Here is a 16508-nt window from a genome sequence, read left to right as displayed (position 1 = left end):
AGTTTATCAAAATAATCAGAGCATACATCACTTGAAACTTTGATTACATGCCAACATTCATTTACATAACAAAAGGACCTACTGCTCAAGTTGCCTCTGATCTGATAGTTACAGGAGTAATGTTGTCCAGCAGCTTAACCTTGATCATCTACTTTCTTGAATCCTACGTGTGAAACACTCACATGCTAAGTCATCGACTTAGTGAGGCAATATAATAATAATGATAACAAAGAAATGTAATGGAAATGCCATAATTAAATGGAATGAGATGAAATCAAATGCTTAACCATGCAGTTTATATCACCATGTTCTTTATCTGTATGCATAATATATTAACATTCATGAATTTATATTAGTAAGATTATTGGCCCATGATACCGTACTGAGAACCTAAGGTATGTGAGTACTATGAGGTTGTACACTATGCTGTCACCATATCTCGTATAAATGCACCGAAGTGCCACGTAGAATTGCCGAAGTGCCGCGTAGAATTGCACCGTAGTGCCATATAAGATTGTCCCTAAGGACCACGTAGAAAAATTCCTTAAGAATCATATACATATGTCAAGGTTCAAGTATGTGTCTTAAAAGACCTCACACATGTTCCAAAGAATACATATATATCCCGAATGACTGCGTAGACCCATGCCAACTATACATATAGTTCTCATCTATATAACATGGGTTTTCACCATTCCCATAATTTATATTGTATAGACATATAACTTCCATACCTTTATCACATGAACATATCATGTTCCATCATTTTATCACATAGCTTATATAACATTTCCTGCATATTCATGTCACTTAATGCATATAATATGAATTCATGTCATGTATCATAATATGAAATGTGATCATGTATCAAAATATTGAATCTAGACTTATCACAAGTCTAGAACTGAATAGAATACCATATTCATGCTATGCATATGCACTCACCTATATTTCCTTGTTTTTTCCTCGATCGATCTTACGAGGCAATTGTTCTGGAACTTGTTTAGGCTCGGTATCTACAGAGTAATTCATTGATGCTAATCAGTATACTAATTAATGTATTCTAAACTATCATTTCTTGGGCTAAAAGAAAAGCCATTTTCATCTTTTAATGAAGGTATGCATCGATGCACCACACCATGCATCGATGCATAAATCCTATTCGATGTTTATATTTAAGGGGGGTGCATCGATGCACTTCTTATGCATCGATGCATTGATGGAATTCGATGTTTGTATTTTAAAAGAGTGCATCGATGCACTTCATGTGCATCGGTACACCTTGAACAATTTCTGGGATTTTTCCTTGATGCATCGGTGCACATTGAATGTGAATCGATGCACATAGCCCAGAAATGTCATTTTAAGCACGAAAATCTCTTTATAATCTTCTCTACACTTTATATTTCACCTCCTTTTATATCCCTAACTTGCATACACTTACTTAAACTAATTATTATCCATTCGATACCTTTAAAACTTAGAAATCCAATTCTCCATATAAAATTTAAGAATTTCATTCAATTTTCAACATGTTCTAAATCGAATTCTAACACTTCATATCCTTTAATTAGCTTGATGACAAGTCAAATCCCACTTCTAATTCTTATTATGAACTCTAATCCAAGATTTTACTTTTCTACTTCCTTTCTTTAATCATTCCTAACCCTATCATCTTATGGTTTTAAGATAACCTAAGCTTTCCTCAAGCTTAGTTATCATCTAATAATCAATAAGCAACCTTAAATTCATCAAGAATTTGATTAACAAGAAAACTCACCTTTAGCTTGGTCTCACGGGGAAGAAGAAAAAAGAAGAAGAAGAGAAATCTGGAAACTTTTGGTCTTTCTCACTAGCTTCCACGTGGTTTATAAAATCCCATCCACTAATAATTAATTGTTTCCTTGTCAAAAGACTCATTTACCCTTTTAATTTCCCTTCTTTGATTATCCATCCTACATGAAACATTCCCATTAAATCTTTCAACTATTCAATCTATCTACTTTGGTCACTAAATTTTAAAATTTCATAATTTGATCACTAGCCCGGTATGGAGGATGTTACAATAGCCCTAGGAATATCATTTGAATTTTTTATCGCATATGTCTGCATGCTGGGAAAAGCCTCAAATATCCAAATCTACAAACAATATAATACACAAACATCAATAATTGTTAAATAATTAATTATAAATTTGGAAACATTATATAGAAATTCTAACCTTAAAGGCCCAAATAAAGCCTTCCAAAGTGTATTTAGAACATCGCCCCGCAAACTTTTTCGGTCCTCAAAGGCAGACGACAACTTCTTCCAGGTAGCTTTCCATAGATATGAACCCCACGGAAATAGGTTTCATGCATTTGGGTCCTCTACCATATTAGGTCCTCAAAAATATGTTGTTTGCCCTCTTTGCCTAAAAAGACGGCATGCAAAAGTAATAAATGGCATACTCTGACAACATCAAGGTCATCCATCCGAGTAAAATCATCTTTAACAAATAATATCTTCAAGTCGTCGACGTGTAAACTCGGCTTCGACTTTGCCAGCTCAGGAAAAACCCGAGATAACCATGATGGGCGGGAGATATGACTAGTTTACCGGGTTACTTCATCGTGTCCGAAGCGTATACCAGTGATTAAGCAAAACTCCTCCCGCCCAAAACAAGTATACGCCGGAGGAAAATGAAACCATATCTCTTCATCACCACGTTGTATCCTCTCGGGTAGATCGTTAGTCATGGTCTGAAGAAAGAAATGTGTTAACATAGCATATCCACTCGAATGTTGTAATTTCAGCCATGGCCCGAAGCAAGTATCCTCAAACAATTTTCTTTGTAGAGGTGTAAGCGTCGATACAATTTTAGTGGCTATGCTTAATTTATTCCTTAAGGTCAATTGAGCCGAAAAAAATTTCTACAAAAACAATAAACATACCAAGTTAGATATACCAAAAACTACAAATTATACACTATAAACAGACATGCTATTAAACAGTGAAAACAAAGTCAAATATGTTTCAAACTAGCACGATATTCACCCAAGTCATTATTTCATTATAGTTCACAAAATGCATCAAATAACATTCTAGAAGTAAGCACTTATATAAACATAAAAGGATAACATATAGGTTTAGTGCAGGTTCAAGGACAACATAAAGAGTAGTAGTTTATTCTTGAAACTTAAATTAGCAACATTGTGAAGTTAGTATTTGTCTTTGTTTTTTGGTTGAAGTAATACAATTCATTCAAGTTTTAATTTGCAGAATAAGAGTAGTTTTTGAAACTTAAATTCACAACGCGAAAATGAAAATCGCAACGCGAAACTAAAATTGCATTGCAATTTTCTCGTTGCGATTTTCATTTTCGCGTTGCGAATTTAAGTTTCATAAACTACTCTTATTCTGCAAATTGAAACTTGAATTAATTGCATTACTTCAACCAAAAAACAAAGACAAATACTAACTTCACAGGGTTAAAGACTAAACAGTTTAGCAGTATTGGCAGCAACCGAATGAATTTACTAAGCAATCTCAGTGAAATGGTTAATCTATATATATTGAAATTACTAGTAAATTTATCATCAATATAAGAAAAATCTAATAATAATACAAAAATTTCAAAATAAAAATAAGAGATTAAAAAAACTAACCCTCGGTGGTTGATTTTCCATTTCTGACCGTGAATGGTTGTGAGGGTTGCTCTGAGAGATGGAGATAGACGGATTTCGCCGGAGATGGGAACGGATTTCGTCGGAGATAGGGACGGATGTCGCCGTAGAGAGTGAGAGATAAAGATGAGACTGAGTTGTGATTTAGGGTTTTATGTTATGATTTGCGATAATATTGTTTACATTTGTGTTGCGAAATTAATATTGTGTTTCGAATTCGAAAATAAAATAAAATTCGCGTTGCGAAATTAAACGCGCTTTGCGAATTTGACTTTCGCGTTGCGAATTTGAAATTCAGTGTTGCGAATTTGAAATTCAGTGTTGCGAATTTGAAATTCAGTGTTGCGAATTTGAAATTCAGTGTTTCGAATTTGACTTCTCTATTGCGAATTTGACTTATGTGTTGCGATTTACAAATTCGCGTTGCGATTTACAGATTCGCGTTACGAATTTGACTTCAGTATTGCGAATTTGACTATCGCGTTGCGAATTTGACTTCTGTGTTACGATTTACATATTCGCGTTGCGAATTTGGAAATTGAGTTGCGAAATTAGAGTTCGCGTTACGAATTTGAGATCACGTTGCGAATTTGTTGGTCATTTTCATAAATTTAAAAAAAAATTAATTAAAATCATATATTATAAGATATTTTTTATCACTGAGGTTATTTTCTCATAATATATCTCCAAGCATTAATGTGGCAGTTTTGCCGGGAAACCTGAGATATATTATTGCATTTGTCTCTTAATTGTTCACCACAAAATAGGTAAAGTTCTGGTGTTGCTGTAGGTCATTAGATACTATTGAAGCTGGTATAGGTAGGCAAAAGCCCACAGATTTGGAGGAGAGTACGTCCGGGCTTTAATCAACACCACACACTTGTTCCAAATTAACAAGTGGAGATTCATATTGTTGTCTGATTTCTATTTTGACGCTACTTTACTGCTCTGCAGCAAAACTTTTTCACCATGAAAGGACACGACAAAGAGTGACATCTTTCAAAAGATTGTCTGTCTCAACTTTAAAACTTGGCTCTTTCCTTTCCACTTCTGTCTTGCTGCACCAATTGGTGGGATTTGTACCCTATTACCATCTTTAAAAATAATATTATTTTCAGTTTATTTTTCGAATTATTGTAATTTGTCACGTTGAAATAAGATGTGTCATGTTAGATATGTTTTCAGAGACGTTTCCTACGGACTATGTTGTCTATATGGCATCATCGTTGTAAGAAGGCTGGGATGAAATGGAATAACGAAACAAAATAGTCAACAATGTGAAGAAAATTATCTAAAGTTCAGAAAAGCAAGCACAATATGTATCTTGACATGTATTTATACGAGTACGAACAAGATTATGAGACAATAACAACACACACGTATATGAGCATTGTCTTAAATTAGTAAACGGAAATATTTATAATCACTTGAAAATTTTAATGTGGGTTGAAAATCTCATGACTAAAGTTGTTGATTTTGAGTTATCAAATACAAAATTTGAACTTGATCAAACTCATATTATGAACTATGCATGTTGTTGCCTTATGAAATACTCGGAATTTTAGTATCTAAAATTAGTTTTGACTGACGATACGAGTAGTAGCATATCTAGAAATTAAAAAACAGAAATCTAAAATTTTAATATTATATTCTAAATAATTTGGGATATGCAATTTTTCTTATTTTTTATATTTCTATTAATAAATTAAACTAAATTTAACATATTTTTAAAATAATGAGTGTGTAATTATTCTTTTATAAAATACGCCCGCTCTGGATACGAGTCTAATAAGTTCAGAACATATCTTTGATTACTCAAATTTACATAATGTTATTATATTTGTTGTTCATTTTATCAGTTCTTTTATTTTTGATCTGGTCTTCATAAGATGTAGTCGTTCTGCCACACAAATAAAGATGTTTCTTATTAAAAGGGGTCTTTCACGTGGTACGCCTTTATTTATTACTCATCAATCATTCACACCTTGGGGCTGCAACGTGTGCTGGACCAGAGGGGTCGCCGGTCAAAATCAGAGTGCTGATCCCCAGTAAAATCATGTGATGATTTGCATTCATCATAAATTGACGAAACACACCAATTTAGATAGGTTGCCTTTCGATTTTGCTGCAGCACATGAAGAGGCCTACCATTAGCCATTTGAGCAACAGCCAACACTAAACAGTGACCACCATTTTCACCGACTCGCACTGATGAAAGATGGGTTCTCCATTTTTATGCCGGTGGACTGATCAGTATAGTCGTCGGCTACCGAGAACTGACCCCGGAGGAGCCGAAGACCAAATTAGGTTATCGAACTTGTGTCTAGTTTTTTTATCAGTGTTTAGTTGGTGTGGGATGTTCATGGTTCAGTACTTCAGTTTAGCCAAGGTAAGCAGGAAAAGTTCACATTTTGCTTTGCCTAGCACCATATTGGAAGTCCCTTTTCACTGGCATCAAAAATACTTTTTATCAGTATACTTTTGTGGAATGCTTGCGGTCCTGCAGTGACTAAATGCAGAATCCGAGGTCAGTCAATGAGTTCATACAATTATTCTTAAAAGATAACATCCAACAAGTATCGAATTCGAATGAAAGCAAGTGCATACATGTAAAATGGTTATCATAAATAGCATCTTTATTGTCATTCATCACTAGGCATCCCTGTATTTTAATACAATTACTTGGGCAGAAAAGGTAGTCTCTACATAATGAATAACACAATGTAGCAACTTGGGTCTCCTTTTGAGGATTGTTGATTGGAACTACTCTTCAGTTCCTTTGTATTAAGCAACTTTATCATCAGCTGAAATCTTAATCTTAGCTTTCGAGTGTTTTTATCCCCAAATAAATAACCTGTTCATGTGGTTTATTTGTCGTCAGAGGTGCTGTTTCCTTTGCTACCGACCCAATACTGTTTAACTGCGACTAGTATCTTCTCCGGCACAAGGGGACCGTCCTCGTGATCGTTCATCTTGGTGTCCCATCTCATGCCTCCAGCAATTTTCCTCACCTTGTTTAGGACATCAACATCGTCCCGGAAGATAATAGCCCCTTCAGGCCGCAAAATGCGATCCATTTCCAGAAGGATGTCGTCAAAGCTACACCTGTATAAATCATCTCCAGAAGAATGTATTTAGTGCATAAAAAGACTTTCTATTTCACATAGTGCCACTGAAGTATAATTCTCCACTTCATCAAAACTAACATATATTTTTATCTAATTTTAGAAGGCTTAAATGATGTAACATGGTTACACCGGATGTGTATTGAATTATATGTTTGAACAATATCGGCTACTTCGATTCCTAATAAAACAATGCACAATAGAAAAAGATAGATAAGAGACTTACTTGTTTTGGTACAAGCTGAAGACACCATTAGCATGGATAAGGTCATACGTTCTCGGGTATGTAGAGAAACCTTCACACCTGCAACAAGTAAGAAATGAAAATGTCGCAGTCAGTGGGGCTCATTTCTGAAGTTTCTAACGCTATACAATACGGCCAATGACTTCCACTGCCCTCAATCACTGCGATAAAGGCCTTTGTTGCTATGAATTAAACTTTGTAGTAATTTATTTAACAAATAGCAAGTCCAACATCAACATCATCATGAAACCAGTTGTTAATGATCGTATGAAGACTTTCTAAGAGAAGCCTTACAATCAAGTGTACTTTCCACTGGTTTGCGTACCACACAAAAAATAAAATCGTTGTGGTAAACCTCATTGTTCTACTTATAAATAATGGCGGTGCATTTAGGATGACAAAAAAAGAAGGAAATTCAATAATGACAGACCGCATAGAAGAACAACTGAGACATACCAGTCATGATATATTCCAATGAGACCTCTCTCATAGACAACACCTAAGGTGTCCTTGGCAATGGTGGGCACCACATTCATCACCCAAGACTTCGGTGATTCCAGAGCTGCTGCAAATCCTCCGAGACCAGCATTCATATCCATCACATTTCTGTATCTTGTAGTACCAATCAATCTATTTATCCTTTTGTAAGCATTTACATGCTTCTTCCAAAGCTTATTGTCCTCTTGGTAAGATTCAGCTGAGACCCCCTCGATAAGTCCATTGGATATCCGGGGAGGGACGGCAAAAAGCCTAGCTGGGAATTTCTTCAATTCCCCTCCTGCCACTTCACTTGCACTACTGACCTTAGGGAAAGGGGTAACACATGTTTCCATTTTCTTGTACCTAAAACATGCCAAAGAAGAAAGAATTTAAGTGGCAATACAAAAATAAAATCAGAATACTTGCGAAATAAACGAGTCGGGAGTGGAAATGACACTGGAAATCAATGATGAAACAACAAAGTTCTTGTTGACTAGCAAACCAATATTGATTAGAGAATGCAACTGTAAATAAAGGGAACTGTTGGACAAGTTAACTCACCAAACATCATCGGTGGCACTTGGTTTACACATATTGGCAGAATTCCTGCGGCAGGATTTGTCATTAACTTTTTTTCTCCAAATAGCAATATCTCCCTTCTCATATTTTTTCTCCCAGCAAAGATGTTCAGCTAACTCTTCGATCTTTCTTTGCTCGGCCTTAAGATCTTCCTTAGATCGCTTCCAAACTTGGTAGTAGGTCTTCCAATTAACTGGAGGGCCAGACAAGATCCAGTATCCACCAGGCCTTAGGACTCTATCAACTTCCATTAAGTACATCCCATCTGAATAAACCGGAACACATGTAGAAAGGTTATCAAATTCCAGGCACTGTTAAACTCCTATGTATTTTTTATCATTTAATTCCAATCTCTAACCATTCATGAATAATTAATAATGAAGCAGAAAAGAGGGGTTTAAGAGAACAGAAGTATCACACAATTTCACAGCCAGCATGTTCATTACTATGACCTACCATTTAAAGTCCAAGGTATTAGGCATCGAGAACACTGAGCCATATCAAATGCTCTTGATGGATATGGAAGATTTATAGATCCAAGAACACCAATAACAGCAGGCACACCTCGCTCCAATGCAAACTGTACCTGTGCTTCGTGATTGTCTCGAGGTGCAAAAGACATAGCCAGAACATTTCGCTTCAACATGTATGCACCCCAACTTGCAACCTACGATAAGATTTGTTATATTTTTGCAGGTAGTTTATGCTGAGTAAAAATGCCAAATTAGATGCTCTGATGATGATTGTAAGCATAACGAGTATATGTGATGACTAAAACGTCAAACGAAGAAAGCAAAACTTATAAAAAAAATGAAGATTCACCAGCAACAACTTATATGATCCGAATTCTCCTGAAGACCATTAACCAACAACTCTATTCCTATGGGACATAACATCTATGGGAGGTCTTATCAAGTGAGGATTATGCGTTAGCCCAGATGATTGAATATGCCCTCACTATGATATATCCAATGACTAAAGAGCATGCTCATATACACTATTTCATGGGATTCAAATACTCAAAGCAAATAATAAGGTCACAGTCTCAAAAAGTATAAAATCAGTAGCGAATAAGTAGCTTTGTAAATTACTCAACATCCTCCAACCGTCAATCCTTCCCACCTCCCCCTCCCTCCTCAGGGTGCTGAAGAAAACACATGCATAATGGCATCATAAATTCTAAATAAATGTATAACAGATTATTGGGGGGGAAAAACATACTCCACAACCGGTATCCAGTGCTGTTCTGACAGAACCGTCCGCTATCGGGATGACTGAGGCAAGCTCATCAATATACGCATCTGCACCTTGAGGGAACATGGTTCCTCCACCAGGAAATTTAAACACATTCCCTTTGAACTGTACCCAGTTCTGGACAGCTTTCTCAACTGTCAGGCTTTTATGAGGAACATTAGCAAAATGGACATAGTCACGACTCTTTGGCCATTCAAATGGTGTCATATAGCCTTTGGGTGCCGGGATGAGACAGTGTAGCTTTTCTTCTTGAGGAGGACAGTGTCTTTCCCGGTAAATCATGTTATCCCTAGGAAACTTCATGGCTCGGTCTTGCTCTTGGCAAGGGGTGTAATCGGCGTATTTCACATCGCATGGCTTAAACACCTGAGCTTTTGGTTTGGAAGGCTCAACAATCTCGACATCATTGTGATGTGTTTCAAAGTTCAAATTTGTGAACATGTTGCAGTCTGTCTGCTTCGTCACCTCCAATGCTATGCTATCTCCTTTGCCGAAACCACTTCTCTGCCATGCTCCCAGAATGTAAAAGAAACCGCACAAAGCAATCACAGCAAATATAGATAGTGGGCTCCGTTTTTTGTTTCCCGGTGGATTGCTCTTGGATAGCATGATTAGACTAATTCCCTAAAGCACACTGTAAGAAAAAGTTGGGAAATAATCATTTTCCACTGATAAACAAGGCGAAGTTAGAGCTGCATATTGCAACATGTAAGTGAAACAAGGGGAAATAATAATTGCTTCAACCAATATTCTTAAAATCATTTGAGTTTAGATCAATTCTAATCTCAAGAAATAAACTAAGTAATTAAAATTTCAACTTTGCAGCTGATAACTGTTCGAAATAACCACACCCAACTAAAACAAAGGATTTCATGTGAAGCTCTTTATCAGCAGTTTGATATCTTCAGAACTGAAGACCTATGTATAAAATATGATTTTTTAGCATTTAGAAACTTCTAACAGAGAGCAGTGAAACCCAATCTAGTCAAGAACTAAGCAATACAACAAAAGATTTTACTTTTTTTTCACTTTTAAAGCTCTTAGACTAACCCACTGCACTTCCAACAAGCTAAAAGTTCCTTTACACTTGCTGATCTACAAGAAACAGCCAAGATTTACAACCTCAAAAGCAATACCAGAAGAGCTCAGCATGTATATCCATCACGTAGACCCTCAGAAATTAACTAAACAGCAGGCATTTTTATCACACTGATCTTAACAAATTCACATTATCTTTCAGCTGAAAACACAGATCAGAAGATAAACTGAACAAGAGAGAACCATAAATTAAAAGAAACAACAGTTGATAGGTACATACAGAACAAACAAGGGAAAAAAGCAAAGAACTTTGAAGTAAAAGAAATTTGGATCGAAGGGAAATACCCAGAAGAAAGGCAGAAAGGAAGAGCTCCAAATCAGAGCCCTTTTGGTTGAATAACTGAGTCTAGATCTCTGTAGTACAAAATAAGTGGAGAGAGAGAGAGAGAGAGAGAGAGAAAAGATAAATAATAAAAGACGTTGGGCTTTACAGTGAAGAGAGTGTCTTTTGCCTTGCTACCAAAAATAAAAGAGATTAATTACCTGTGGAGTTTACTTGAGATGAGTTTGGAAATTGGAGGTAACTACAAAAAACAAAGCTTTGGGGAGTTGGAGGAGATGATGTACTCTGCTCAATGTGGAAGAATTGTATTTGTTGTAAAATTTTATATGACATAATTGATTGATAAATCAGATATGCATCCCTGCCGACACCAAACAGTTTAGATCAATTGTGGAGATTAGAGGAAACAAAAGTAGAGAATCGGAGATTGATAAAAAAGGATTCAGATTTAGATTGCCAACAAACATTTTCCTAAGATTTTTGTTGTAATATATTTATTAGAAATGTCGGATTGGACCTGCTTCGTCACTATGAGCGACATTAAACAAATGGAAAACGGTGGTGGTGGGGGGGGGGGGCACATGGCCGCTTGAGTCAGTGTGACCACTTTCTCTTCAGAATCTCTCTACTAAGTAATAAACTTCGGTTTATCATTCCAATATTTTGTACTATTTGCAGTATTAATGTATGACATTCAATTAACTCAACTAATTTAAATTAACCCAACTTAAATTCAATTAACCTAAACAAATCAAATTTTAATAATAAAAAACACGATTCTGTTTAATTGAATAGGTGTCGCGCGTCTTTATTTATTTTCTTGATAAAATTTATATATTCTTTATATTTTTTCCTTTTTTTCGATTTTTGTTAATCTGTATCCATTCTACCCTCACATAAATAAAAGAGAACTAAACTAAACTCATAGTCGATTCAAATAGATTCTAATAATTAATTTTTAGGGTAAAGTATAGTAATGATCACTGAATATTTCTGAAGCTTGCATTTAGGTCCCTCAACTTTTAAAACTTGCAATACAGTCCCTCAACATTTATTCCGTTTGCAATATGGTCCCCCAACTTAAACCACAGTTAGAAAATTAGGGTAAATTATATAAATGGTCATTGAACTTTTCAAGCACTTGAATTTAGGTCCCCCAACTTTTAAAACTTTCAAAACAGTCCTCAATTTCATTATAAACCTCAAATTCCAAAGTAATTCAATTTCACTCTAAACCCTAAATTCCAAAATAATTCAATTAAATTCTAAACCCCAAATTCTAAAATACTTCAATTTAAGGTTTAGAATGTAATTGGATTATTTTGGAATTTAGGGTTTATAATGAAATTAAGGTGTTTTGAAATTTTGAACATGAATTTACTATTTTCAAAAGAAACAATATGTTCTCATAATATAAAATCAGAAATTCATAAAACAGTGAGTATATTAAACACCTTGAGAACAACTAAATTACTAGACTCAAGCCATGAAGTTGCAACAGTTGTGTCTTCACCACCATCCATTAACATTTTGGAATTCAACATTAAGAATATTTTCACAGTCATGCGTAAAGCCCCATAGACCTGATATCAGTCAAACAGAGAGGTTACAAAATAAAGACCATAGACCTGATATCAGAAACATATTATAAATAGGGAAAAAAGAAAACTAGGGCAGAATGGTCAAGTAAAGCAGAAAAAAAGTAGAAAGCATTTGGGATAGATTATATATTTATCATCCCGTTAGAAATCATCCTGCTGCTTCAATAAGGATATTTCAGAACTCAAAGACATGTTAGCAGACCTAAAATGTGCCAGATGAGGAAATATATCGTAACAAAGATACAACATATGGATAAAACTTCAATTAAAATATGTAATCTATTTTCTGAACAGTAAACAACTTAGCAATGTGACTATGACAAGAATTTAAGACGAAAAATGAAATAGTAACTATAATGATACATATCGTTCAAGGTCCGTAAGAAAATGAGTCCATCACCTTGATTGTAGAATAACTCATTAACAGTTCTTCTGCCAATAGTTCAAACTCTGAAGACGCATAATGTGCTAGCCCAAAGCTCAACACCCCCCGCTCAGAAGGCTTATATGCCCCTGCACCTATATAGGATGCAAACACTTAAATTAACTTCCTCATGCCAAATCTAATTTTATCTCAGTAAACTTTACAAGCATAATAATAAAATAAGTAATACAGGAAGTGCAAGAAATGGTAACTACACCTATAAAGGAGGGAGAAGCTTAAAGAGACAACTTCAAATTTATAGGCGCACGCACAATTTAATAATAGCTCAAACGGTAAAAGAAAAAATAAAACATAAAAAACACTTTGAAGGATCCAAACCAATAATCATGAGTGTTGGCCGTTTGCATTGCATGATATCAACATTTCTTAAAATCTTAACAAGAGCAAAAACTTAAAATTCTCAAACCTGAACCCGACTCCAAAGCAAAGGAACAGAAGCTCTGGCATATTTTCAATATAGACATTAGTCCAAAGTGGCTGGTAAGGAAATTCTAGAAGAAGAGTATCTGTATCAGTTGACATATTATGATTGTTAACAGTAAGGCTTCGGGGGACAGCTTCATAAAGGGTTCCAGCAGCACCAGAATTATTTGGGCAGCCACGATTAACTCCTCCTGAAGTTAGAAAACAAGCAAAAAATATTAAACGATGAAATCAAAAAGCTCTCAACGGTAAATTTATTTTCCAAGCTTATCATCCAACAATAGTTCATTTACTACGAAATTTATTCATTTATCTCACACCTTCAGAAGGCATCCCTCTAGCTCAAAGACACTATAATCATAAAAAAAACTGCCTTAAACTACACTAAAATATCTAGTGAATCTTTTGAAAATTGTTTCTTTTAGCAACAAGAAAGTATTTGAAGTATTTTAGAATTTGGGGTTTAAAATTTAATTGAATTATTTTGGAATTTAGGGTTTAGAGTGAAATTGACTTACTTTGGAATTTGAGGTTTAGAATGAAATTGAGGACTGTTTTGAAAGTTTTAAAAGTTGGGGGACCTAAATTCAAGTGCTTGAAAAGTTCAATGACCATTTATATAATTTACCCTAATTTTCTAATTGTTGTTTAAGTTGGGGGACCATATTGCAAACGGAATAAATGTTAAGGGACTGTATTGTAAGTTTTAAAAGTTTGGAGACCTAAATGCAAGCTTCAGAAATGTTCAGTGACCATTACTATACTTTACCCTAATTTTTAATATAAGGTACATATTCTCTTGATTATAAGATGTTACTTTATTAAATCATTCGATCATTAAAAGTTACAAAATGACCTCCCAATTACATGATGTTTCTTTGTCGAGTCCCTTGATTATTATAAGTTACAAAATGGTTACTCGACTATTTATTATGTTCTAAGCCCATCATTTTTCGTTAAAAAATAATGGCAGTTTGAGCTAGATGTTAGTTTGTTGTATGAGATATGATAATTGTTTAAGACTCATGAATCATATTTTATCATATCTCAGATAGTAGATTAACATCTAGTTTAGATTGTCGTCAATTTTTTTGATGAAAAATGACAAATTTGAAATATAATGAATTGTTAGGTGACCATTTTATAATTTTTAATAGTCGATGGACTCAATAAAGTAATATCCTATAGTCAGGGTTCATTTTATAACTTTTGATAGTCGGTGACTTAACAAAGTAATACTCTATAGTCGATGTATCATTTTGTTTATTTTGCCCTAATTTTTAACAAGTTTGATATCAAAATAAGTGTTCTAACTATATCTGAAATCAATTGTTATTCATTTAGGTATCTTGACTATAACAACCGTTATAAAATCCCATTAAGCGACACATGTCACAATCTTAAAATTTTAATTTTTTTATTTTTCTTAAAAAAATAAAAATATTATTAAAAAAAACCCAAAACCTTTCATCTCTCGGCCCTTTTTTTCCTACCCCTACTCCTCTCGCTTCCTCCTCGAGAAAAACATAGTTTAAACATTTATTTTGATGTTATGGATTCATAATATTATACGCACTGAATACAAGTAAATTTGTCGTCTGTGGTAAACATAACGTATAGAGGAAATCCAACATTAAAACATAAATATTAAAATAAGAAAAGATTTGAACACAATATGATCACAGATACATAAACCAGAGAAAGCGAAAATAGAAATAGTAGATGATGATATCAATCGAAGGAATCCAAATACCATGACAGGATTCCAGTTTATTATAAAATGGAGCTTCTATTACTTCATGTGTCCAACCACAGCACTTCCGGTTTTCAACCAACCCTGCAAAAAAAAAAAAGAAGAAATAAGAACAGTGAATCAATCAATGTATGAAAACCATCGATGAACATTCTTTTTCCTTCAAATTACATACTTGGAACAATCGACGTTCGGTGAAATGGCGACGGGCAATGTGATTCCACAGTTTGAAGGAAGAGCCTAAGCCAAGTCGTTTTTGGGTTTCATGTTCTTAGCTGCAGATTTTATGCACTCACAACAGCCTTCTTGTCAGCCGACGACGACGCCGCGGATGCCAGAGCAGACGCTCCGGCACAATAAGTCGACGGCGGTTTCCCGGTCCCGTTCACCAGATAATTCACACAGGGTCTCAAGTCCTTGATCACCGCACTGCACGAAATGGCGGCATTGGAAGTCGAGGCGATCAACAGAAGAAGCATAACCTAGATTTCGATTCTTTCAGCCATCGCTGTTCTTGTGTAAAACCTTTAGCTTTGATCGACGACTGGTGATTCTGATTTGGGCTGGATATTTATAGGAAGCTTGAAGTTCTAATTACTCATCGATCAAAGAAACGAGTGGAAATATTCTAAGCTGATTGTTTCTTACACCCAAGTAAGTTAGGCGAATTCTTCTGAAATATAAACCAAAGAAGCCTCGCCATGTCGGTTCATGCTGTCCAACACGATATGAGCCCAGCACTGAGAGATCAATGGCTGATTAATTGAAATGTGCTGAATGTTCTAATAATCTAATGGGTTAATATTAGTTTTGATATCTAATTTGGTAATAATTAGGGGTGTGCAAATACGGGTACCCGGATTTGCGAGTACCCTCAATATCCGAGTCGGTGATTTTTCTGTCCGTGTCCCGACCCGGATGTTATGGGTACCCAATAATCGGGTACTCGGTTTTTTATTTTTTATTTTCAAATTATTAATTTAAAAAAATATACACAAATATAAATGTTCGAAACTTCGAATTACATACTCTAATATCCGAACATAAAATTTAAAAATTTGAAATACAAAATCTAATAATTCATAATGTAAATAATTCATTATATATATATATATATAAACAAAAACAAACTGGGTACTCGGGTAACCGGGTACCCGGAAAAACTAGATTTTGTGACCCGACCCGGAAAATGTCGGGCCGGGTACCCGACCTGGTCGGGTAATTTCTTTTAAGAAAATTATCCGATTTTTTTAGGTTCGGGTTGGCGGGTTTGTGGGTCAGGTTAATCGGGTCAGGTAGTTTTGCACACCCCTAGTAATAATGCGGTACTTATTATTATTATTATTATTAGTGTAGTTGAGTATTTATTTTTCATTTTTTAGTATAATTAAATATTTAATTTTTAAAATTAACACGTGTATGTAAAAAAAAAAATAAGATAGAGTACATAAATGATCTCTGACTATAGGACTATTAAAATTTACAAAATATTAATTCGACTATTTATTATGTTTCAAACTAGTCATTTTCTATTAAAAATTTTACGATAGTCTAAGTT

General features: G+C 34.8%; 1 protein-coding gene across 2 annotated transcripts; it reads right to left on the bottom strand.

Moving 5' to 3' along the window:
• Positions 1–6286: 6286 nt before the first annotated feature.
• Positions 6287–10830, bottom strand: LOC120187155 (probable methyltransferase PMT14). Of its 2 annotated transcripts, XM_039190932.1 has the most exons (8): positions 10731–10830; positions 9315–9981; positions 8550–8760; positions 8076–8358; positions 7491–7877; positions 7017–7094; positions 6520–6770; positions 6287–6487 (listed from the first exon to the last, which is right to left on the bottom strand). In XM_039190932.1, exons 2-7 carry the CDS (start codon positions 9954–9956, stop codon positions 6533–6535), a joined length of 1839 nt encoding a protein of 612 aa, XP_039046863.1. In that variant the 5' UTR covers positions 9957–9981; positions 10731–10830; the 3' UTR covers positions 6287–6487; positions 6520–6532. The 2 variants fall into 2 exon arrangements, with proteins under 2 accessions (XP_039046863.1, XP_039046862.1); XM_039190931.1 differs by having other exon boundaries at positions 6443–6770; positions 10731–10829.
• Between the last annotated feature and the right edge of the window lie 5678 nt (positions 10831–16508).

This window comes from Hibiscus syriacus, unplaced genomic scaffold (genome assembly GCF_006381635.1).
Source record: "Hibiscus syriacus cultivar Baekdansim isolate YM2019G1 unplaced genomic scaffold, ASM638163v2 tig00113722_pilon, whole genome shotgun sequence".
Lineage (NCBI taxonomy): Eukaryota > Viridiplantae > Streptophyta > Magnoliopsida > Malvales > Malvaceae > Hibiscus > Hibiscus syriacus.
Note: the sequence above shows the minus strand (reverse complement) of the source record. Positions and strands in the feature narration are given on the sequence as shown.

Excerpts from the sequence above, each read along its gene's own strand:
- LOC120187155 (XM_039190932.1), bottom strand. The coding sequence starts at position 9,956 with ATGCTATCCAAGAGCAATCCACCGGGAAACAAAAAACGGAGCCCACTA. Across the intron at positions 8,761-9,314 it reads CACTGGATACCGGTTGTGGA|GTTGCAAGTTGGGGTGCATA; the intron begins GTATGTTTTTCC and ends ATCTTATCGTAG. Across the intron at positions 7,095-7,490 it reads ATTGGAATATATCATGACTG|GTGTGAAGGTTTCTCTACAT; the intron begins GTATGTCTCAGT and ends TACTTGTTGCAG.